Raw genomic sequence first — 23,933 nt, 5'->3', positions numbered from 1 at the left:
CCCTGGGCCCTTTGCCCCACCTGCCCTAACCCAGCCCTGTAGTAGCGGAAAAAAAATGATAACCTTATTTTATTTTTCCCCTTTTCACTACTCTAAGAGGAGTGGGGCGACTCTCCTCCCCATTAGCAGAGGAGCCGGCACTTACCGGTTCTCGTGGGCACAGCCAGGCAGATATAGCTGGCTGGATAATTGGAGTTCAGTGTAAACTGTTACAGGGAGTTGTCACACACAGTACCAATGGAGAGCAGCTCACAGTCTAAAGCTGCATAGTTTTGGATTGCATCAAGGGTGGTGAGGCGGAGGGAGAGCATGCATAAAAATAAAACATTTACCTTGAGGCGCGATGCAAAGACCTCCTCCTCCAGTCGTCTTTCTTCCGTGGGACCCAGGGAAATCCCTTAACCAATCCTGATGCTGCTGTCATCCGCATGAGATCAGCGCCAAGATTGGTTGGAGTGGTCTCACTCAGCGCTCTCTAGAGCACTGGAGGCCTGATCTTTCTCAAACCGAGCTGTCTAGGACAGTTGGGTTAGAGAAGTTTAAAATCCGCATGTCTGGCTGGCCATCACAAGAAGGCCGGCCCAAGAGACATGCGCATTTTCAAGCGCACAGCTCCCTGCTGACACTCAGCAGCACTGTCCCTTCCCTGTCCTGTCACTCGGGTCAGGACGGATCGGTTGCTGAAAAATAAAATGGTAATAAACGTTATTACCATTTTATTTTTCAGCTCAGGCCAGTAGGGCGATGCTCCTCTGCTCAAACCGAGGAGCTGCCTCTCTTTTTTTTTTTTTTTTTTTTTTTAACACATTTTATTGGTCTAAAGAATAGAAAGTACAACATAAGGTGTTGCAATGGCTGGATACTCAACCTATTAGAATAAATACTGAGCAAAGGTATAGCCTCGGATATTACATATACAGACTATACATGGCAGTGTAGCACAGCCCTTCCACTGTTAAACAATTAATTAATCCTCTTCTGGGATGAAAGAAACTGCCCTGAATCCCACCTAGCTTTGTTGAACTTGCAAGAGCACAGTTAGCCTCCCTGGGCAGAACAATTCGCTACTCCACCAGGGGATCCATCATGTAGCCCCACTAGCTTTCCAATATCAACAGTTAAACTGGAGCTTTGGGGGGGTGGACATGCAGGAGACCTGCTAGGTTGATCAGGTTCAGGGCGAAGTTGTCTAACCCATTTGGCTCACCACTGACCACTGCCTTCTATTCCTTGCAGGTATTCCACGAGGACAGCATCCTCTTCGGCTACCGTCACCCTAGATCTTCTGCTACTGACTGCATCATCAGTGTCTTTCACATGACCAATGAAACCTTGAACATCTGGACACATTTTCTGCCCACCTGGTGAGGAATCTGCTTTAACTGATCATAGGTTTACCTGCAGACTCAGAAATGAAGGTTTCTGCAAGATTGCCAGCACCTGTGAGGCATCTTTGAGTCATCCTCCAAGGCCTCGGCATACCAAGGCTCCTTCACGAGAGAGCTGTCATTTGTTATTCTGATCTCATAGGTATTCCCCTAATGGAACTATCTCCTCTGCCACCACCTCCTATAGTCCAATAATTTCCGGGTTCCATTCCAAGGGTGCCAGACATATTTTTGGACTACAACCCCAGAATTAGGTATCCCAAGGGCCCTCTCACATTTCAGTACTTTATTCCCAAATGTCCCTGTCATCCCAAAGCTTCATCCAAAGAGTACTCTCATGAGCTCTTCCCCCTTAATGTAATGTAATGTAAAACATACTCATATAGCGCATGCTGTCACCCAGAGGGTATCCTGGAAACATACTCATATAGCGCATGCTGTCACCCAGAGGGTATCCTGGCGCTTTGACTCAACATACATCACAAGCAGGGAGGGATCACACAGCCCTAGGAAAAAGATGGGACTCCAACTCCTCAGGCCCTCGTCCCACAGCACAGGATTATTTCGGGGTCCCATCCCTATGCCTCATATCGGACCTTCATTGTCAGTGGGGTTTATCCCCTGGTGACCTCAATCCCAGAGGTCCACATCTTCTCATGGTCTTCACCTCATTATGGTTCTATACCTTCAGAGCCCACTCGCTCAGAAGCCTATCGTCAAAGGCCCTACTATTTCAGTACCCATCCCTAGAGATCCCAGATATTCCTGGGCTTAAACCAAAGATGTTCTTATCCTCTCAGGTCCCCATTCACTTCAGGACCTCCTCCCTAAATGCTCTATCCCCTCTGAGACCAATTGTCTGTTTGTTGCACCCCCATGTAAAGGCAGCCTTTCCTTGACTGCTCAGCAAGTACTCCTTTGCTCTAAGGTCTTTTTGTCTGCCCTGTGGGTACTCACTGTTGAAGTTGTTGGGTTTGGCTCAGCTTGAATTATATTGTATGGTAGTGTTTAGATATGCACTTCATAGCCTTATCTGCTCTTAGGTACTTCCTATGGAAGTTGTTGGCCTTGCTCTACACGCTGGACGTCTGGACGGACCGCTATGCCTGGCCCTTGGTGCTCTACATGGTGTCTTGCTGCCTCTACCCCTTCGCCTCGACCTGTGCTCACACCTTCAGCGTTATGTCTGTGCGGGCACGGCATATCTGTTTCTTCTTTGACTATGGCGCATTGAGTTTGTACAGCCTGGGTAAGTCTGAGCCATATATCCTGTCTGAGTAGGAAAGGGCACATACTGCCTGTGGAAAGTAAGGGCCTGGGAAATCTGGGTAAGAAAGGGATGGGCCGGCTAAGCAAGGGGTGGTAAGAGAATGCTGCTTCTGCAGTCTAGACAAGCCCACCTAGCAAATTGTTGGGCACTTGTAAGGCCTGGTTAGGTTTTGGCCACCTGTACAGTCTAGGTATGTCGATACTCCTCATGTGGTCTGTAATCAGTAATTTGTTTAACTTATAACAAGGCAAGCACTGGCAGTAAACAAACCTTGCAGAAGATGGAGGATGAGCTAGCGATGCTCTCCTTGTGTGACATCATTATTAAGGCATATCGCAGTCTAGGGTTTAATGTGCTGTACATAGGGAAGGGAGACAGAAGCTAAGTGTGTGCACCAGGGTTCTCCGTTTTCAATATATCATGGCATCTTTGAGGCTCGAGCATGGTGATCAAGTGGTACGTGACTGAATGGAACATGGTTGATGGCCTGGGCGCTGTGTCCCTATGATGCATGGTTGCAATGCTTCATTTGTGCCGGTGGTTCCCATGGCACTCCTTTTTGTGTAAGAGAAAAACACAAAAGAGGGAAAGAAGGAGGAAGAGAAAGATGGAAAAAAGTGACCAAGAGAGAAAGCTGGCTTGAAAAATAACCCACAGGAGTGAGATAAAGAAGCAGGAAGTGTGGGTTGTGGATTAAAGAGGCATGAGGTGGAATTAAAATTATGCAGGCTGGGGGTTTAACACCTCAATTTAGGGAGACAGTATATGCAATTCCGCACCCTGAGGGGCATTGGTCACGTTGGTCAAGGTTGAGCTCATAGGCTTTCTGTTGTAGTGGGCCAAGGAGCTGTGTATATATTGTTTTGGGGCAGCTGGACTGTGATTCAGCACTAAATGGGAACTTTGCTTCCTTTGACAATCTCGGCACAAGCATTTAAGGGTGAAAGCTGGAGTTGCAGACTTTTCCCCCTCCTGAGACTGCAGAAACCTTTTCATATGAAGCCGGGTGCTAATTCTGTTTCAGAGCCAGACAGTTCATACCAACCTCTTCCTGAGGCATGCTGTCTGCGAACGTCACAGGAGAACAGAAACAAAGGAAGCTTTTCTATGATCTGAGGAGTGCCACAAACCTCATTGAACCACAGGGGAGGAACCAACCCAACCTAGCCACAACAGAGACAATCAAAGGCGGGAGTTCACTCTTCGGGAGACAAGCAGTCACTGGCATCCATCTCTACTATTCGAGAATCCAGGCAGACACTACAAACTCACAGTAATAGTAGACAGGTCAACCTAGGACAAAATACGTCTCATTCACGGCAATGCGAATCCCAGTTTTTAGACCCGAGGAAAACGTTAATGTAGTTCAGGAAAGTTAATCTGTTTCTTCTTTGAGAATTACAAATGGATAATATTGTGGAAATTGATGAGGTTGTGAAGGTAGTCACTGAAGGAGGGGTGCAGAGCTAGGCATCTCGCATCGGCAGTGTTAACGTACCAGTTCGAGTGTCAGACTGTAAAGAAAGGGGGCAAACCTTCCTGGAAGAGACCCTCCCCTGGTACACCTGAGGCTTTAGCTAGTCAGCCGGCCCCAGTGCTGTGATCTACTTGTCCTCGGACACTGCAGCTTGACAGATAACACAGAGAGAGGAGTGGGGCAAGAGAAGTTGGCTGAGGAAAAGCATGTTATTCAGTGTGACAAGTTGAAATGAAGCAGATGCACATGGAGAAAGCTAGTGCCTATATTCAAGAAATAGAAAACTTTATTATAAAGAGTCTCACACGTTGGCTGCCTGTCCACAGTACTGCTTTTGTAGTAAAGGCAGATAATCCTATAGGCTGTTGGGGTCTAAACTCCAAGTAAAAAAAAAAAAATGTACGCCATCTATAAATCCTGATATGTATAATTCTTTTGCTGTATCGTTAGGGCAGAAAATGGTAAATTACGGCAGACTTTCCATTGCATAGCAGCATTGCGGATCTCACACAAAAGATGATGGGAGGAATGCTTGCAATTTGACTAAACACTGGCACTCGGACGGGGTAGCATCAAAAGCCATCATTTTTTTGTTCGCCATGCCACATCAGTTTGGGCGACATTGAAGAAGATCCCTCTTGGGTGCCATTTTCAGTAGCATCTGGTCCGTGGAGAAGGTTTTCCTCAAGGTGAAGCTGCTGCTGGTGTCTTCGCCATTATGAACTCAGCCTGTCCCCTGTTCTTTAAATGATGCAGAGGCAGGTGAAGGTGGTCAGATGGAACATCAGCTGACCCCCCCCCCCCCCCATGTCCTCCTCCTGCCCAGGCATAATAATACCACAACATCTTGAACGCTGCCCCTGCTCCAGGGTTCCTGCAGCTGTGACTACTCCCCTAATTGTATGCATCCTCACAGTTTATCACCCCAAAGACCTAGTGCAAATGTACTGTGTGGGCAAGGATACGTTGGTTTTGCTGTCAACGTAAGGGTTGGCATGTAAAGGTTTACCAGGGAAGTGGTAAAAGCAGCTGGCTTAATCAGCTGTTTGCTTCTCAACGGCATGGCAGAGATTGTGGCACCAGAGAAAGAAAAATTCAAATCGGGCTGCACTGATTTCGGTCTTATCCAAACTCCTGTTCAGTCCCGTAGTCTGGAAAAAGCATGTAAATCTTGGGACTAATGGATGCATATCACTACTAATAACTGAAGATTTGGTGGACTGTTCAATCTGCTTTTAGTTGAGCGCCTTCTGGGCCCTTGTCTGGTGGAATTACATCATTATCTTCCTAATAACAATACCCATGAGGCAGACCCAAGCCAATAGCGTTGGTATGGAAGCCGTGAGAAGCCAACACATTCACCCAATAGAGGCAGCACAGAGAACAAGCACATAAATCAGAGCCATTCTTAACAGTATTCCTAGGACTTCCAGTATACTGGGGACCAAGGCCAGAGAGAAACCTGTGAGTAGTGGCTTCAAGCCAGGGGATGGGAATCTTGCAGGGCCCAGAGAGGATAACACGGAGTAACAAGGTGGCTGATAAGATTGTGCAGACAAGACACATGGGGAGTTTTCTACGTGCCCTGGAATAAATCTAGGGCCTCATTCAGAGCTGGTCGGTAAATTAAAGTTTGAACTGATTTGTGAATACTAAGGGTGCGGTAATTGTGCATACACATTATGTTTTCACCTTTAAAATTCACCAAGTTACATCTGGCAAAATGTGTGCTTGGAAAACTGGTTTCAAGGCGGTACAGTGTGAACATTAGGTGGTATCTCCGATTATGCACATTATCATTGATTCTAAAATAGGAAACATGGGATTGCGCAATAATATCGTCTATGGTAAAAATAGTGAGGTACAGTAAGGGATTTACCTCCGGACAAATAACTGTGTGACAATTTGGAATGTGGTCAAAGGTGTACAAATAACTGTCCTGTGACATCAGACCGCAATCCGATGGCATGTCTGAGGCTGCCGTGGTGTCCCGAAATGCAACCAACAGTACCAGACAAGGCATGCATGGATGGCAAGAGGGGTACTGACTTGCAGGAGACCCTGAACTGATCTCTTAATAGGCGATCAGGCACAGGCGATCTAGCCACACAAGATTTTGGAAAGAGCAATGTAGGTTCTGTCAGATGACCTTTAATGACTGGTCTGGAAGATTATCCTTCCATGCAGCACCTCAAAGGGGAGTGACAAAATTGAGTTTGTGTGAGTGGGTGTTAAACTCTGTTTCGTCTTCTTGGCAACAACCTCATTGCGTTGGGGATTCTGGATGCTGTCATAACGTAGGCTCGAACAGCCCACGTGCAACATACTAGCGAGGAAAAAAACAACAATGCCCCTGCACTATACAAAAGAATATGTGATCAACCGGTTCTTAGTTTGGTGAGTGAAACAAACATTAGAGCACCATCAAAAGTCACAATTAGTAGACACTTTCAACATCAAGTGATCAAAGTTGGACAAAATAGAGGTGTCAATGCGTTCCGTTGTTGGTGTGATAATTCGGTTTATTGTTCCTACATAAGGGCCAACACGTGTTTCATCGCAGGGAAACAGACTGCGAATCTTCAGGGCCTCATGGGTGAGGGGCATAAACACATCGGTTTAGCCGTGTTATGTAGTCACGTTTCCTGACTTTTTCCAGCACTATAAGTATTGCAGAAACTTCATGAGACCTGATGAGTCTCGTTTTAGATAAGGTGTAGTTAATACCGGGAGGAGAGAAGAAAGCAGTTTGCACAGTAGTCGCAACACTGCTATCAAAAGAGGCAAGGCGGGTACACCTCCTCTTTGCAGCACTCCCTCTTGTGATTCCCGGCGCCGTTTTCCATGGACGGTCCAGTCTGTTTCCCTGCGATGAAACACGTGTTGGCCCTTATGTAGGAACAATAAACCGAATTATCACACCAACAACGGAACGCATTGACACCTCTATTTTGTCCAACTTTGATCACTTGATGTTGAAAGTGTCTACTAATTGTGACTTTTGATGGTGCTCTAATGTTTGTTTCACTCACCAAACTAAGAACCGGTTGATCACATATTCTTTTGTATAGTGCAGGGGCATTGTTGTTTTTTGCATGTTTCATATGGGCCAATCCTTGGTCCATTTCTGAACGGTTGTGAGGATTTACCGTTCGCCTCATTGCCTATACCACCACTCTGATATAAATTTCTTATTGACTCTACGGATACTTTGGTAGTGCGCCTGGAAATTCTGGATAATCTAAATAACCTCGTAGTTGCATATCATACTAGCGAGGAAGCCTATACTCCTCAACATATGGGTCTGCTGGGGAGTCTAAAGTAATTCCAACCTCACCAGGGGTGACATCTGATGAGATGAAAGAGGTAGATGTTGAAGGCAGGAGATGCTATTGGAGGGAGGCACAGATACAACAGAGTTTAGCCCAGAAGCTGACTAGATGCTTCAGGATGTTTTGGGGAGGCGGACTGATGTCCCTTGTGTGGCTGGCATGTTTCTGGTTTCAATTTAATTTTGCGCAGTTGACTGGAATCTTCTAGCGGTTAATCTGTCTGTCTGGGAGCAACTGGATTGTGAGCAGGAGACACATGGATTCTAGGGGGTGGTGTGAGTAGGGGGCAAGGGGGGATTTTTTTTCTGCTTGTGGGTGGGCATGTATTTTTGGGACTCGCCTGCTTCATCATGACATTATTTCATCCACAGGCTCAGCCATTGCCTACTCTGCCTATGTATTTCCAGACCGATGGCTGAACAGCAGCTACCATCAGTACTACGTACCCTTGGCTGTGGCAAACTGTGTTGTGTGCACCGGAATTTCCTGCTATTCCAGGTAAGAGTTTAGAACATCTAGATCGGTTCACGGTCCATGACCTGGAAAATCGTGCCCTAAAAATCCCATCAAACGCAGAAACTCTGGAAAGAGGAAGGCTGAATGCCCAGCTTCCCACAGAGCGCCTCCTGCTCCAGCTGCAGACCTCAGTATACCCAAGAAAGCCTAGAGTACCAAGATCCAAGAGATTAGTGAATTCTGTGCTTTGCAAACTATGTAACACAGCGTTACTGATTGCCCCGATCATCTCGTGTCATGAGGCACAGCAACTGGGTGTGCAACTGAATCTCTCAAAGCCAACCGGCCTTGCAGAGGCTCAAGTCTGTACTAATCATCTTTCAGAAATTTAAACCTGACACTGTACTTACTCCGGGCCAGCACTCCAGCCTGGTTAAGGCATGTAGGATAATCTTAGGATTCTAAACCGGCACAGTGCTCTAACGCCGCCTCCTCGAAATCCCACTCAGCCTTCATCCTTTTGAGTTTGATGGAATCTACACTATAGAGTTAGATGATAACACTTATTGTGTATGGGCTAATGGACATTTCGCTTTTTACTTTGCAATGTATTAATGGTTAATTTTGTTTTGTTGTACTTAACTGGGATCTGGTACCAGTCATTTTTAAGTATATTGGAGATCAGTGAGGAGTTTTATAACAATATAAACTATTAGAAGGAGCTGGTGTCCATTTTAGACCCCATTTCTGCAGGATCTTTTATGGGCAGAGTATGGACAATTGCCTTTACAACACTTGATGCTCCAAAGGGTTGTCATGTGGCTGAGACTCCTAAAATAACACCCCAAAAATAGATGAATTATACTGTAATTCAGGGCATGTCCCCTTTCCCATTAGCACAGAAGCATACACACGAGCTTCTAAAAAGTAGGAATTGCTGTGATGGTTTTGTAATCTTGCAAGCCAGGAAGTTCGTCGAAGGCACACCGCTATGTTGACACTTCAAGTGAGGTGCAAATATCCGCATTTCTCACCACGCTTACGAAAGGTGCTGCTTACTCGTGGACCAAAGTAAAAAAAACACTATTGCAATTGACCTGCCTCCTGTGCACACCATTTACGTTGACCCTGACCACACTGCAACAATGCTACCTGCGACTGTCTTCTTTCCAATTATCTAGAATGGAGATGACTGCACAGATAGGGGCAAAGCTAGATTTTGTTTTTTTGTCGGCAGCCAGAGAGGGCAGAGTGTACCACAGAGCACTTTCAGCACCCTAAGGAGCGTGGGAGCCAGACAGGCAGTTTGTCTGGTTTTAACTGGCTTTTGCTGGTTTTAACTGGACTGTTCTTGCTGTTTTGCCCCTGCCTTGTCAGACTTTGCTCTCTTAGCCAGTAGTTTTCTGCCAAATCTGGCACATAACATCAAGCACTATGCTCGTTTCCAGGAAGTAGAGGTCAAAAAGGACACCTGAGAAACCTAAAGGACATACCAAAGGTTAAGGCTCTTTCTATTTAGAGCTCTCACATAGGCTACATCTACAGCCTAAAACTACTGTCATGGCAACGGTAGTAGTGGCAAGGTCTCTAGGAAGGAGATATGTCTCTTGAAATCTTTGCTTTTGTCATTTAAAGTTTCTAGTGCATTTATTATCTTCTATGCTCCTGTTGGTTGTACTATATTTCTTCCAACTGCAATCCTCGCAGGCCCATGCCCCTCTTAAAGTGACCTTCTGTTTTTAGTCTAATTTGTTAAGCCTGGCAGGCCTGAAGGGCACTCTTACAAAATGGCCTTAGCCAAGTTACTGGAAAACCTTTAACACGCATAGGGATAGGCTCCTGGTGATTACATTGTACAAACTTTAGCATCAAAAAATAATTTGCTTCAGGACCATCTGGAATCTTCAGTCACTTTTTCTGTTAAAGGCATTGACAAAAATCCAGTCTCATCTTCGATAGCCAACTTTATCTCTAATCACCACAACCCCAGAGCAAATTTTTCTAAAGAGAAAGCTAAAAAAGCAAGCAAAAGCTCAAAGGGAACAAACAGTCGTACTTTGATAAACCCATAGTGAGCTAGCAACTATTTAAAAACAGCTGGTATACCCAATTGTTTAAAAATAAAACCTGCCTGAGAACTTATGTAGTTTTAACACTTGAAATTATTCCCCTTCTTCTGGTTCTAACCTGTCTGCTAAATCGCGAGGAACCCCAACCGCCCAATTTGGAAGGCATGACATGCAGCACCTTACACCTCTGTAATCAGTAGACATCTGGAAGGGCTGTTTTCTCCAATTAAAGGGTGACACACTTTACTCAGCTACAGTTAGTGACTGAATAACTGATACAGCAATAGCTCCTCAGAGGCCACCTTCAACAAATTTTACAAGCAACCGTGACATGGCCCCTCGCCACCACCTTTGTAATCAATCTTTCTTCATATCTGATCTCACAAGGGGACCTGTATCATTTGATACTAGTGAGGTCCTTCTGAATGCTGCTGCCAAACAAAATCAAAGAACAAATAATGATGTCACTGGAGAATCTCCTAGTGGTGAGTAACACCTTGCGTAACACCACTTACTAAGGCATCAGTGGCAGGTGATACCAATCGAAACGACGTATTGGGCCCGGCCATAAGAACCACCATTGTTAACCACCCCAAAGAAGAATCGGCCATAAATACACTGATTTTTCTCACCAGAATTTAGATCTAGGGAGCAAGGGACATCCTCAATCACGGTAATGCCCATGGCCTCCTTCATCCTTGCTGTCGAGCAAATATGAACCGGGTAATGAATCTTACGCTAAAGACTGTTTGCAATTTAACATTTTAATGAACAAATGAGATTTTAATTTTACTACTGTAAATTGTATTACAATGATTTGTGTATTTTATGTACGATTTTTAAAATAATCAAACATACGTTTACTTTATTTTGTGAGTTTCTTTTAGTTTGTAGTATTTTGCATTTGGATATACAAGGTAGTAGGGTATACTTCAGACCTGCTTTTGCCTTTCGCTCCCCTTTTATTTCAATGATTGATTTAATTTACACATTAAAGCGGCCATTCAGCGTTGAGAGAACCAGCTCATTTTACCCAGTGCTGCAGCTCTAACAATCACCAACAATAGTCTTTCTAGAATGTTGCTCTGTTTTATGATGACTGCTTGGGCTCTGAGGCCTCTTGTGGCATCATTCACAGGATGGCCTTTTTTATGGGCTACCACTACCAATTCCCACCCTCTGTTTGCTCTCAGATCGTCCACAACGGCCAACCCAGGAAAATGTACAACCATCAGGAGAGCAAATGTCTACTTTTGACTCAGAGAAGCTAACTAGCATGACAACTACCTCCCTCAATGAGCCCTTTCGCCAAGCTGCAACATGCATAAAACCAACCAGATGCACTTCAGATGCTTATCTTTGTAGCCACTAATCTCTATAGATACCTCCTCATCAAAGAACAAAGCATCACATTAAAGTAGATACATGTATTAAAAGAGAAGAGTTAAAATCAAAGTAGAGTTTTGAAATTCATCAAACTAAAAACAGTGGGAACAAAAAAAATCTCAGTTGGTTTCTGCATTTGTAGTGTGTTCCGGTACATGATATGTAACTACCAGAAAGGGAAAACACCTGCATGGCTCTTCAAATCCTATCTGCAGTATTACATATGATAGTCTCTACCTTGCTATTTCTCCTGTATCTTTTGTTTGCTGTTAGTTATAGTTGTTCCTACTCTATCCCTTGGACAGCGCACCATGTTATTTTCCGTGTTACATGAAGAACTCCGTTGCCCATGTGAATAGGTTTGCACTACACAAATATTCCTAATAAATAAAAATAATAAATCCTAGCCGAAAACATTGATCGCCGTAGAGAAGGAGACATTTAAAGAAATTAGAAACCCAAACTTGCATCTCAAGATTATTATGAGGTCTGAGGGAAGACTTCCAAAATATTCTTTATTAATGTCTCGCACATGATCAGGGAAATATACCAAAGAAATTAAATCCTCTTAAAAGTAATAAATGATAATGTTTGGGAAAATAATTACTCCTGTCATGTGAAATCTGTACTTCCCAGACACATATCAGAGGGAAGACTGGTCCCAATAATGCATAAAGATTGGGATGTTCTGAACCTAAAAACAGAAATGGGTACGTCTTAACAGTTGCAAAAGAAAACGTTTCTGCTGGCTGAACTAGAGAACACTATATTTCCCCCTCAACCAGCAGTTATTTGCTTAAAAGAGAGCCACAAATCATATCTGTATTTTACAGACATTGATCACTAAGTATAGAAACAAGCATTTGCAATGCAGTATGTCTCGCATTTGCAGGAGTTTGAGCTATTGGCATTGTAAATGACTGCCTTTTATTTATGTGTTTTGAAAACCTGCAAGGGATGTGTAAACCAACACTTTGTACTTATAGCCCTTGAGGACAAGAAGCAAGGCTTTCAGTATAACGAGCGCGGTTACTGTCAGTCCTGCTTCTCTTAAGCAAGGACTATAAGTACAAAGTGCTTGTTTGCGCACTGCCTGCAGGTTTTCCAAACTGATAAAAAGCATTGTCATTTACAATGCAAATAGCTCAAACTCTTGTAAATGCGAGAACAATTGCATTGCAAATGCTTATTTTTCAGTGCAGCTGCTATAAATGTCTGCAGCCCGGATAGGTAATAAGGGGTTAGGAAAAGTTAACTGTTGTGAGGGTTACGGTTTTATAAGGCTGGTGATGGGAGTCCCTGATCTACAAAAGCAGGTAAATTTAAATCCAAGGGCAGTCTGGTGCCGATGAGCCGCACTTCCTCAGTGCAAGCAAGAAAATTCAATCTGAAAACTAGGCAGCTATCACACAGTCCTCTTTGTCACGGTCCTATATTTCTCTCTCCTGCCCAGGTGTTCTGTGGGAAAAGGAGAAGTTAAAAAAAAAAAAAAAAAAAGAGGCAGAATGTAAAATGGTAATTAATTAATTGGTTAGAGTTTATAATGTTGGTATTTAAAGGAAGTGACGTTAAGCAGTACTGCCTCGATGGCACAGGAAATGCTTTCTTGATGTTGGAAATCAACTTTCTGGATGATCAAGTAATATTCAAATTGAAACTGAAAGTACCGGTCCCTCTCTGGACTTTTAATTTACCACAGCGGTTTCTCGCAAAACTGCACTGGGTGTTTACATCTGGTATAGCCTTAATGGCGACACAGCGGCCTTAGAGCTCAGGACCCTGTGTCAGGCTGAGCTGAACATTATCCAGGGAAAGCCAAGGAGGATACCACATGTATTGTGTGCTTGGGGCTTCTCTTTGAGAGGGGTGGGGAGGGAGGGCTCTGCAGGGCCGACGTCGGTGTGTTCCAGTAACAGCTCACACGTTTGCTGAGCGCAAACGCTTTTGTAATCTCAGTGAGCTACAGTTAAGAGAGCTAAGGTTAAGAGATGAGTACATGTCGCCAGGGAGCCAGAGATGAATCCTGCGTTTTTAACCTATTGCATTCTGCGACCTGTATTCCTGGTTCATTTCAACTGATCCAGCTGGGCTAACACACCTCAAAACAATGGTTTATAAAAGAAAAGGCCTCCTTAGTGATGTGGAGTAATGGAAGAGTATCTCTTCTGTGCCAACCCTATGCTAGACAAGCATGCACGCCACTCTTTTTAGTCCTATTTGTTTACTTTTCTACAATGGCGGCACCTGCGCTTTACTTTAACCATGTTAAAGGTAAAGCGCGGGTGCCCAGGTTGCTACAAAAGTAAAGCAACCGAAAAAAAATCTATTTCTTTAATTTTGCAGCAATCGCGGCACCCGTGCTTTACCTTTCAAGTAATGCAAAAACAACAATTGATGGACAGAATGCAGAAAAATGTTATACATTCACCCCAGTGCAGAGATCTGGGCCTAAATCCATCGTTTTTTTGCACTCCACGCCACCCCAGTTCAGACATGGCCATATGCAAATCAGCCCTGACCCTGTGCCACATGGCAACAGTCCAGCCCGAACTGCCAAGCCATGTCTTTCATGGACCAGAATCAAGCATCCTAGGACCGGTTTCTGGCTATCAGCCGTCTTCAGCCAGGATAGCTTGACTCCAGTGGTGTGGAGAGCATGGGACTCCCGTCTGAGCATACCCATCCCACTCAGGGTGACAAATGCAAAAACAACAATTGATGGACAGAATGCAGAACAATGTCATACATTCCCCACAGTACAGAGATCTGGGCCTAAATTCATCGTTTTTTTGCACTCCACACCACCCCAGTTCAGACATGGCCATATGCAAATCAGCCTTGACCCTGTGCCTCATGAGAACAGTCCATCCCGAACTGCCAAGCCATTTCTTTCCTGGACCGGAATCAAGCATCCTAGGACCGGTTTCTGGCTATCAGCCGTCTTCAGCCAGGATAGCTTGACTCCCCTGATGTCCTCTTTGTACCTCAAAAAGACAGACCAGAATAATGCACTACACTTTCGGAGCTACCACCCAAGGAATTAAAAAAACAATCTCCCCTACGGACAATTCCTAAGGGTGAGACGGAATTGCTCCAGGCTAGAAGACATTGAGACACACAGTGAAGCTTTGGGACAGAAACTACAGGATAGAGGATATCCACGCAAGCTGGTTAAGCACTCTAGGAAAAGAGCACGATGGACCCCAAGGGAACATCTATTACAGAAGAACCACAAACCCCAAACAGAACGAATGGTGTGTGTTTCAACTTTTGGACCCCACACACATCCTGTCCACAAAATCATACGGAACCATTGGCACCTGGTGGAAGATGCTCTGCCGAGTATAGGACAACCACTTTTCGCCTTAAAGAAAAACCGAAATCTAGGCCAATTGATTACTTCTACACGACCAGTCCCGAAAAAAGACAACCAAAGCACCTTGTTCGGGCTCAGTCCAGTCAAAGGACACCACAAATGTGGAACTTATTCAGTATGTAACGTCACAATTGAGGGTTCACTCTTTTCAGATGGTAAAAAGTTCTGGCGACACGACCAATTCACCAACTGTAAGTCCAAATATGCCATCTGCTATTTTCTGTCCATGCCAGAAAATGTATATTGGCAAAACTACGCAGGAAGTGCACCAACGTATCATTCAACATCGTTCAAGAATAAAGTCCTAACGGCTCCGTTGGTATCCCACTTCCTACAGATGAATCACAGCCCAAATGACTTTACGTGGACTATTCTAGCGGCGATCAAAGTTTCCATTGGTGGAGGGGGAGACCCCGATGTATTGCTGGCCTAGAAAGAAGCTTTCTTGATCATGAAATTCAATACAGCAATGACTGGATTGAACGAGTTATCTGAACTGAGCAGTCTACGATAGCAGGCCAGTGCATTAGCATTTTGCACTCTGCAGCCTCTGTGCCATTTCCGTGTTTCCTTATGACTACGTGGGATTCATCCTGTATATGTATCAGTTGACGCTTGCTCACAATCGCTGCCGTGGTGGCGGTTGGTATCACTACCAAATAAGATGCGACTGAACACAATTGCTGAGAAATGCCAGGCTCTACCTTTGTGATGATTGGATGCCTGCACCTGAGCACATTTGCACTCTGTAGTCTCTGTGCTCTTATGGCTACGTATGACATATCGTTTTTACCAATCAGTTGACGCTAATGCACAATATCTGCCACACCAGTGGCTGTGATCACCATTATTGAATTGTATAGGCGATTGAAAAGAACTGCTGACAAGTGCTAGGTCCCACTTTAATGACATCCAGAGACCTGCACTTCAAATACCAAGATCCTCCATATCGCCGTGCCGGCAAATTCATCATCGCCCCTTTAAAACACAGACATTGACGCACACGTAGAACCACGTGATGTGCGTTGCTGCCAGAAAGAGAATACGGAAGTGAAAGTAAGCACGGTTGCCCCTCAGTAAGTCCCCCTGTACATTGAATCTAGTGAGCTGCAGGCTGCACTGTTTAAAAGAAAAATCGTGAGTAACATCCAGTCCTACTTTCTTACAGTTCCAGAACAATTAATGAAATTCGCCGTACATCCGCAATTGGAGCTATAAATGCCGCACTCTGCCCTTTGAACTTGGCGACACGAGGAGTCAAAAGGTACATTGGAATTTGATGCCCATGGTGCGTGCACATGCCAATGACCGCTATTCATTTGTCCATTGTCATTTTACAGCGCAGCTCCATCGTCCGCAAAACTAATGCGATTCACTAATGGGAGAAGGGCCCCCACCTCAAAGCCAAAACCAGAGGTACATACATGCCAGTATTTAAAGGAGTGTTTTAAATCCGAAGTCATGAAAGTCAAAAGTCTGATGACTTGTTACTCTACATTCAGTTATAGGGTTACCTGCCCCCTCTGTGAAGAGGATACATCAGTACAGAAAGGAAGAAACAAAGATTTACAGGTTTCTTTGGGTTAAGGTGGAGTCGGAGTATACATATGAGCGAACAGCACAATCCCCACTTACAACATGTTTTATTGTTATAGGCCACCTCCAGTCCCTGTACTGAGGAGAACCCCTGAATGTTGTAAGGGTTTGAAACGCGTTGACTCTACGCAGGAATAAGAATTGTAATGGGTGTTGCAGAAATAAAGTCTAAATTTTTTCTTGCAAATGCGACCCTGATAAAGGAACTGTTTTCCAGTGTAGTTGACAGGCAGGCCTCTGAAAAGTATCAATTGGCCGCTTCTCTGTATATATGATACTAGGACTGGTGCCCCACAAATGTAATAGTTGGAGGCATCGTTCCCCCCCCCCCTCTTGTGTTTATATATGGTGTCTATATGAATGTTTTTTCATTACGTTTGCATTGGATGGTCATATGAATGTATTTCATGTATTCACGTGTTTATTGTTTGTAACATGTGTTGATGGTGTTTATTGTTTTTGACAACAGTGTCTCTTTCTCGCACATTTTTTGAATTGAATAAATATGTAAATAAGTAAAGAAACTTTTGAAAAAAAACGTTGCCCACTTAGGATTATTGGCCAGGTGTGGTGTTAATGTGAATATTTTGAATGTATGTACCTGGCCAATTCTGTTGTTTATCCAGTTAGAGTGGTCTAGGCCAGGTAGCAACCAGACCCAAGCCTTTGTTGGTTTCAACGTTCTAAAAGTGGCATTTTCAGAAGTGTAATGTAAAAATCAACTTAACCATAAGTTAGGATTTTAAATTGGGATTCAAGAGACACCACACTTGGAGTGTTTATCTTTTTTCAGTTGGAAATTACACTTATAAAATGTAATGAGGTAATACTAATGTTATCTTATGGGAGAGAGAGGCCTTGCAGTAGTGAAAACCGACTTTGGGAGTTTTTCCAGGACATGTAAAACTTAAAAGTACATGTCCTGCCTTTGGAATACATTGCACCCTACCATAGGGGTTGTCCAGGGCCTACCTTAGGGGTGACTTATATGTATGAAAAAGGAAGGGTTGGGCCTGGCAAAAGGTCTATTTTGCAAGGCCGAAATGGCAGTTTAAAAATGCACACACAGACTCAGCAATGGTAGGCCTCACATATGGTGCAAGGGCTACTTAAGTGGGTGACACAAGCAGTGCTACGGGCCCACTAGCAGCATTTTTTATACAGGCCCTCGGTATAATTGTGGGTTTTATATAGCGCTAGGAATCGACTCCCGGAGGAGTATCTCCACGCTTCGACCGCTGGGGAACCCGTCCTGGCTCACCCTGAGAGATGGTCCCTGATGGGTATCTCTAAGGTGCGACCAAGCATCCCCGGTGGTCTGGGGGGGCCGTTGTGAAGATGAGGCAAGCTGATGCCCAGAGTTGCCGAGTGTGGTTTCTGACTAGAGTAGGCACCGAGGCGAGAATTATGGAGTCCGCTGACCCTGCCGCGTCGGGAATCGAACCCTGGTCCCGGGCCGTTCTCTGCTTACGGGTCTGCCGCCTCTAACCAGTGAGCCACACTTTCTCCACAAGGGAGTATAGGGAGTACTACTTTACTAGGGACGTATAAGTAAATGAAATATGCCAATTGGGGATGAACCAATGTTACCATGTTTAGGGGAGAGAGTCCAAACACTGGTTAGCAGTGCTAAAGTTCACAGAGTCCGCATACCAGCAAGAACGAAGCCAGACAAGTGGCAGAGGCATGCAAAAAGTTGGGGCGACGGGAGACCACTGCAAGGCTGTCAGGTCTTGCAAATATGTATTCTGAACTCCTATATGACCCTCTGATGGGAACTCTTCAGCCCTCAATTGTGGCTCTTTATAAACACTTACTCACACAGCTACATAGAAATGACTGTTTTCATACTGCACACTATGGTAAACATCAGTCACCCGGCATCCGTCATCCCGCATGTTGTCACAACGTGGAGTTGGAATAGTAAATTATACTATTCCAATATCCAGCGCCCCCTCCGGAAGTCGTAGTAACGGCCTGCGAGGTAATGGTATTGCGTTGTTACAACGCGATCGTTGTAACGACCGTGATCATTGTAACGACCGCCTCGTAACAACATGCGGGGTGAGGGAAAGCGGGAAAAGGAGGCATATTCGCACACTATACATGAGTAATACTTTGCATGAATAAGCTATAGAAACGTACCATCTTGGAAAATGTAACTATTCCCAGTAGAAGCAAGAGCAGGTACAACCTGAGATGTAAACAGGAATGACATCTCTGTTCTCAGACTAAGAATGGGGTGTCTTTTTTTGCTGCCGTAGCTATCGCCAGTAGGGGGGCACAAAGGACATTTACAGGTAGGGCACTGGCCCCGCCAGCCCCCCAGACACCCTCCCCCACCCCACTCCAGTGAAAAAACACTATATTGATGAAGGTCTGCAGCCTTTTCTTGTCGTTAAGAATAGGTAGGGCCAAGCTGATGCTCCAGAACATGTTTAGAAAGCAAAGGTGTATCTATCTACCTCTGATCTCTGCCTTTGAATACATGTAACAGGCAGCCCATTGGGAGATGGGGAGACTATGAGAAAGTATGCAAATTACTGAAAAACAGGCACCATCCCCAGTTACACTGAGACCCCTAGACATTTCAGTGGGTTATTATTTTGTCATTTGGACACATTCTCAGAATTAAAAGCCTACATCTTCAGAGGATGGGTTGAATGTATATATATCGTTTGCCTGACAGACGCAAACTATCTGCTACCTGAGAAGTCAATGGATATATTAATTACTGAAATTAGCAAATTGGTGGCTCATTGAGAGTTGCCCAATTAAGACTCCACGCTCTTGTCTATCATATAGTGAGGCATCTCAATCTCCGTGATTAAATGAATAGCTGAGAAACTAGCACTACTACTTGACATTCTAGCTGTAGTAAGTACAACACCAGGGTGCAAGTTCCAGCATCTAGTACTGAAGTAGATCGAGGCAAAAAACGTTAACAAGTGGTAATATTTTTTTTTAAAATATTTGTGTTTAAATTTAACTTATGTGAAGGTCCTGAAAATCTGGCATGAATGCGGCCTTCCAGGACCTATGTTGGATTTTCATTGAATATATGGTAGGCAGATGACATTGCAAGAAGAGCCTTTGAAGTAACAGAAGGGAAAAACATAGCATAATTCCTTAAAATGCAGTGGCGTGTGTGTGAGCATCAATTGTGCTGTTGATTTGCAAGTAGTGTTGGTGCTGATGCGTCAGCCAAGCATGTTTTTGGTATTAGAAACATCCTATTTTCATGGCATGAACTTTTACTTCTAGATTTAGTTGGTTTAGCTGAAATGGATATTCTGAAGTGTAAAGCAATAGGACTGCCTCTTCAGGATCAACCCATTAGTCGTCTAGCCGAGCAGTCATTCATTGTTCTATTGGGAAACGCCTATAAATTTCAAAATCATAGACAAGATTAAAAACATCTGCATGTCACTTAAAATTGACACTGTTAAACTTGCACCACTGAGTCGCAGGGGAGAGGCCACAGATGTACAGTCGGTGGTAGAAGAGATCAGCAAGTTGCTGGAATACAAACATTATTGAACTGGTGCAGTTTCATTCCCAATGACTGGACACAAGGTGTGAAGGGGGAATACGCATCTGCATTATCATGCATCGGGCCAAGTCCTAACTTAGCTGTTTAGCCCAAGCATCACATCACTGAGATGATCTTGTGTCACTGGGCACATTCCTATTCAACACTGGTAAGTGTTCTGTCCATCTCATACAGTGCACTAGACCCAAGGATCAGTTGGGCACACACTTCCCAAACCCCAAGTTACCCAGATACCTCAGCAGACAACCAGAGCGTCCCCCACAACACATTCCCATAACAACGACCTCATATCACCCCAAGCGACCCAACCACACATAACGAGTATTTTCATTCACCCATGACATATCAGATTCCCTCAGTCAAACCTTGATCCACCACCAAGACAATCACACCACACTATTCAGAGGGTCCTCTGTGCTAAAAGTTTTTCCAATGTGTGGGTGTGTGCCTTACAATTACTAATAAGATAATATAGCACCAAGTTCACAGCAGAGTTGACCAGTTGCCCTACTGGCATAGTCCCATAATGTTTAAGCCACACATCCAGTAAGAGGGCGTGTATGAACGTTTATTTGCCCAAGTCGGTCTTTCACTCACACTTCTTTCTTTCTCTTCTACCTTCATCTCTACTGCCACATCCACTGTAAGACCGGATAAGAGCTTCTGATGCAACCTTCTCCATTCCATCCCTGACATCTCCCACTCATCACACATTCAGCACCATCACACTCCAGTCCAAGACACATAACCTGGAAACCAAACTCCCTCCCCTCTTAAGACAAGGAAAATTGTAACCATAAAAAAAACATTACATTTGTGGGTCTCAAACACTCTAGGATCTATGACAGTTTCCTCTTTGGGTTATTTCAGAGTCTGCTATGGTTCAGCAGACTCCATCTTTAGACGTTTCATGCACCATCGGCACTCAAAATATCATGATGCCGTGCAGATTCAAGGAATGGCCAGATCCAGTCCAAATTATATTTTTCGTGAAGTTTACCTCATGTACAGGTCTACTGAGCTTTGGGGAATCATTAATCCAGTTCAGGTTTCTCCAACGATTAGCTCGTGAGCTACTGAGAGCTCCCCAGCTACCTGAAAGTATCTCTCCTGTGTGCAGCCCAGTCTACAAAATTAAACGCTTATGCTTGATTGAATTAATATGTGCATGTCAAAAATGAAAAGCACGTTTTTGAGATGAAAATGTGTGTCTTTTTAGAAGTAATAACCTGATGTCTAGAGAAAAATGGTTGAATTTCCAAAATATATATAAAGCTGGATAATTGAGTGCTATGTCATGGCGTATAGGGGAGACTTATTACTATTAATATTACCTTTGCGCCAGGGCCACTGCAGCTATAGCTGGCATGTATTCCCATGGAGAGGCAATTGACATTGACAAACTATTTTCTATATTAATGCTGGCAATAGTGCCTGTTGATCAGATTAAATCACTAATGATAGACTTGTATATGGTGGCCACTAATATAACCTTGTCAGTTACGGTCACTATTACACCACTAATAATATTAGTAGCTTGTGATGATCTCCAGTGAGCAAAAGCAGTTTCTATTCCGGAAAAGGTTGGAGACCCCTGATTCAGTTGCAACCTGTTTCCCGCCTTCACCTTTAACAATCTCACTGCTTTCCTCTTATAAACTGTTTCCTTCCCAAGCAGCCCAAGACAAAACGCTTTTTGGTTTCCTCCCTTCTGTACTCCATGGTGGAATGTTGTGTCCACCTGTACACATAAACTGTCTTCGACTGCTTGTCCCGAGTTATTTCTACTTGTCCTCCTTTTGCACGCTTAGAGCTTTTTTGACATGCTTAAAAATACTATTAATTTTGTGTTGATATTGAAAAGATCTCCTGTGCTCATTCTGTTACTCGACAAACAGCCCTCTTTGATTTATTTTTGGGGGAATTTTATGTAGTGCTCCACTTCTCCTTGTGTTTATTTCGTAGCACTTAACAAAATAAAATATGGACTGCCAATGAGTGGAGGTTGGAGTCCAAACAGCCAGGGTCTAGTTTGGTCAGGCAGAATGAGCGTGGATAGACCCAATGGGCAGTCGCTGAATTGAATGCTGCCATTTTCTGGGAGCCAATTGAGTGCTTTCAAGGTAGGTTTGATGTAATCATGCTTCCACCGGTTGAGAAGTTCTGGCTGCTTGGTTCTAAAGACTTTGGGTTATGGCGATGAGTTAACCGGCAGGTTAGAGTAGATGCTATTACAGTATCTGTGGTGTGCCAGGATAAGTGCTCTTGTTAATTTGACTATGTGGTCTTTGTAGAGGAGAGAGATCTGCAAGTTCACACTGTGTGCCACTGTGTTGAGTTGAGGAGCAAAGGTGAAATCTACATCAAAGACCGTCCCTAGGTTCCCTCCTTTTAGGGAGTCAGAGTCGAGTCTTAAGACCAGAGCTCCAGGCAAAGGGTAGGAAGTTGGGCTTGGAGTCTCCGATTACCAGAATCTGTGTCTCACCAGTGATACACGGGGAGCTCTCCTTGGTCCACTGGAACAGGTGCTCCAGGCATGATATCTGGAAGATCACTTGGAAGTGGTGGAGGAGGAGTACCAGAAGGTATATGTGGATAAGAAGACCTATGAGGAATGATGTTTGATGAATGTCACGAGCTATGGCACATGTGAATAATACTGAATCTTTGGCTGGGGTGTGTGAGAATGTGATGGGACCCATTGTAGTGCTGGATCGAGCCTTTCCAGGAGATTCCTGTTTTTTTTCCCCCAAACCCCACCTCCCTTAAAAAAAAAAAGAATTGGGTGCAAATCCCTTACCATTCCACTTTCTCCCAGTCACGCCTCCCCCATCTGGTATACCCACCACCTTTTCCATGTTTGCCTCTTTGTCATGTTGTCTTTTCAAATAAACATTTACCTTTTCACAGACGCATTATACTTTCATGGAAAGTGTATCTCCTCGTTTTAACTTTTCTCTAAAATGAAATTTAGGCAGTCTGTTTTTGTCAAAGTGACTATGTTAATGTTTTGAAATTCGTCAAAGTGATGGATTAATGTATATTTTCTCCAATTTCATTCAAACCTTTAACTCCATCCTCAGTCAGAGTGGGAACTTCACGGAGGACGCTTTGCTGACTCGACTATTAGTACTGTAAAAAAGTATTTTGCAGCTAGCCTACATTAATTTTTTGATATGCAAAAGGCATTATCTTGGACATCTAAGGACCGATTTACAAAAGCAGATACGAGTAAGGGAAGTAGTGCCACAGGCGTTCTTTTATGTACTGTTACATGCCTCTGTCAATCAGCCACAACATTTCCAGGTCCATGTTAGAAGTGCTGAGAGGTCCAAGCACTTTCCATTTAGACTAATGGTACATGAATATTCCTAACATTTTCCCATTTTGTTTCCATTTTATATTATATGGGGCTAGTTTACAAAGACATGTAGGAGTACATACACAGTACTATTTATGTACTCTTAAATGCCTTCTTGAATGGACCGCATTCTCTATTGACATATATGTTCAATCTAGGCCATTGGGTACAAACTAGCCTTTTTACTTAAGTATCAATCCACCCTTGGGTATCTGCCCCTGTATAGAATCAACTTAAGTGCCTGAAATGGAAGACTGAAAACTACCCTGTTTTGCCTTTCAAAATGTTCGCTTCTTCTCATTCTTAAAATCTAGACGGTATAAAGTGACACTACAGGATTCATCGTCTGACCCTAGAGTTGTGGAGGGAGACAGTTGTCGTGCATTGTGTATATCTATATTTTCATATCTGTATCTGCTTGTCTGCTTATTATTCTCTTAGTAAAGTTGACATGCATAGGCCACGCCTTTCACTGCATAACACATTAGCAATACCTTTTATAAAGAGCCCTTGGCCTAGCATCTTACCTTGCGCCTTCTTTAGAGACCCCCACTATTTTTGCCCTTCTAAAAACACTGGTCCCCCCCCATCAGCCTATCGTGGTTTTGATTCTTTCCATGGCCTCTGGTCCAACGTGTATGATTGCTCGACTCCCCCAAACTTGTTCTT

The 23,933-nt window shown here is 44.0% G+C and overlaps 1 protein-coding gene across 2 annotated transcripts in view; it reads left to right on the top strand.

The window, feature by feature from the left end:
• The window catches only part of PAQR5 (progestin and adipoQ receptor family member 5), a 53,930-nt gene that overhangs the window by 3,917 nt on the left and 26,080 nt on the right, over positions 1-23,933 (top strand). For both annotated transcript variants that reach the window (XM_078683002.1, XM_078683001.1), the window contains 3 exons: positions 1,237-1,364; positions 2,432-2,637; positions 7,839-7,965. In XM_078683002.1, coding sequence (XP_078539128.1) covers positions 1,237-1,364; positions 2,432-2,637; positions 7,839-7,965 — 461 coding nt within the window. The remainder of the gene's footprint in view (positions 1-1,236; positions 1,365-2,431; positions 2,638-7,838; positions 7,966-23,933) is intronic.

Source organism: Lissotriton helveticus, chromosome 3_1 (assembly GCF_964261635.1).
Source record: "Lissotriton helveticus chromosome 3_1, aLisHel1.1, whole genome shotgun sequence".
NCBI classification, from domain to species: Eukaryota; Metazoa; Chordata; class Amphibia; order Caudata; family Salamandridae; genus Lissotriton; species Lissotriton helveticus.
This window is presented reverse-complemented; position numbering and strand designations above follow the sequence as displayed.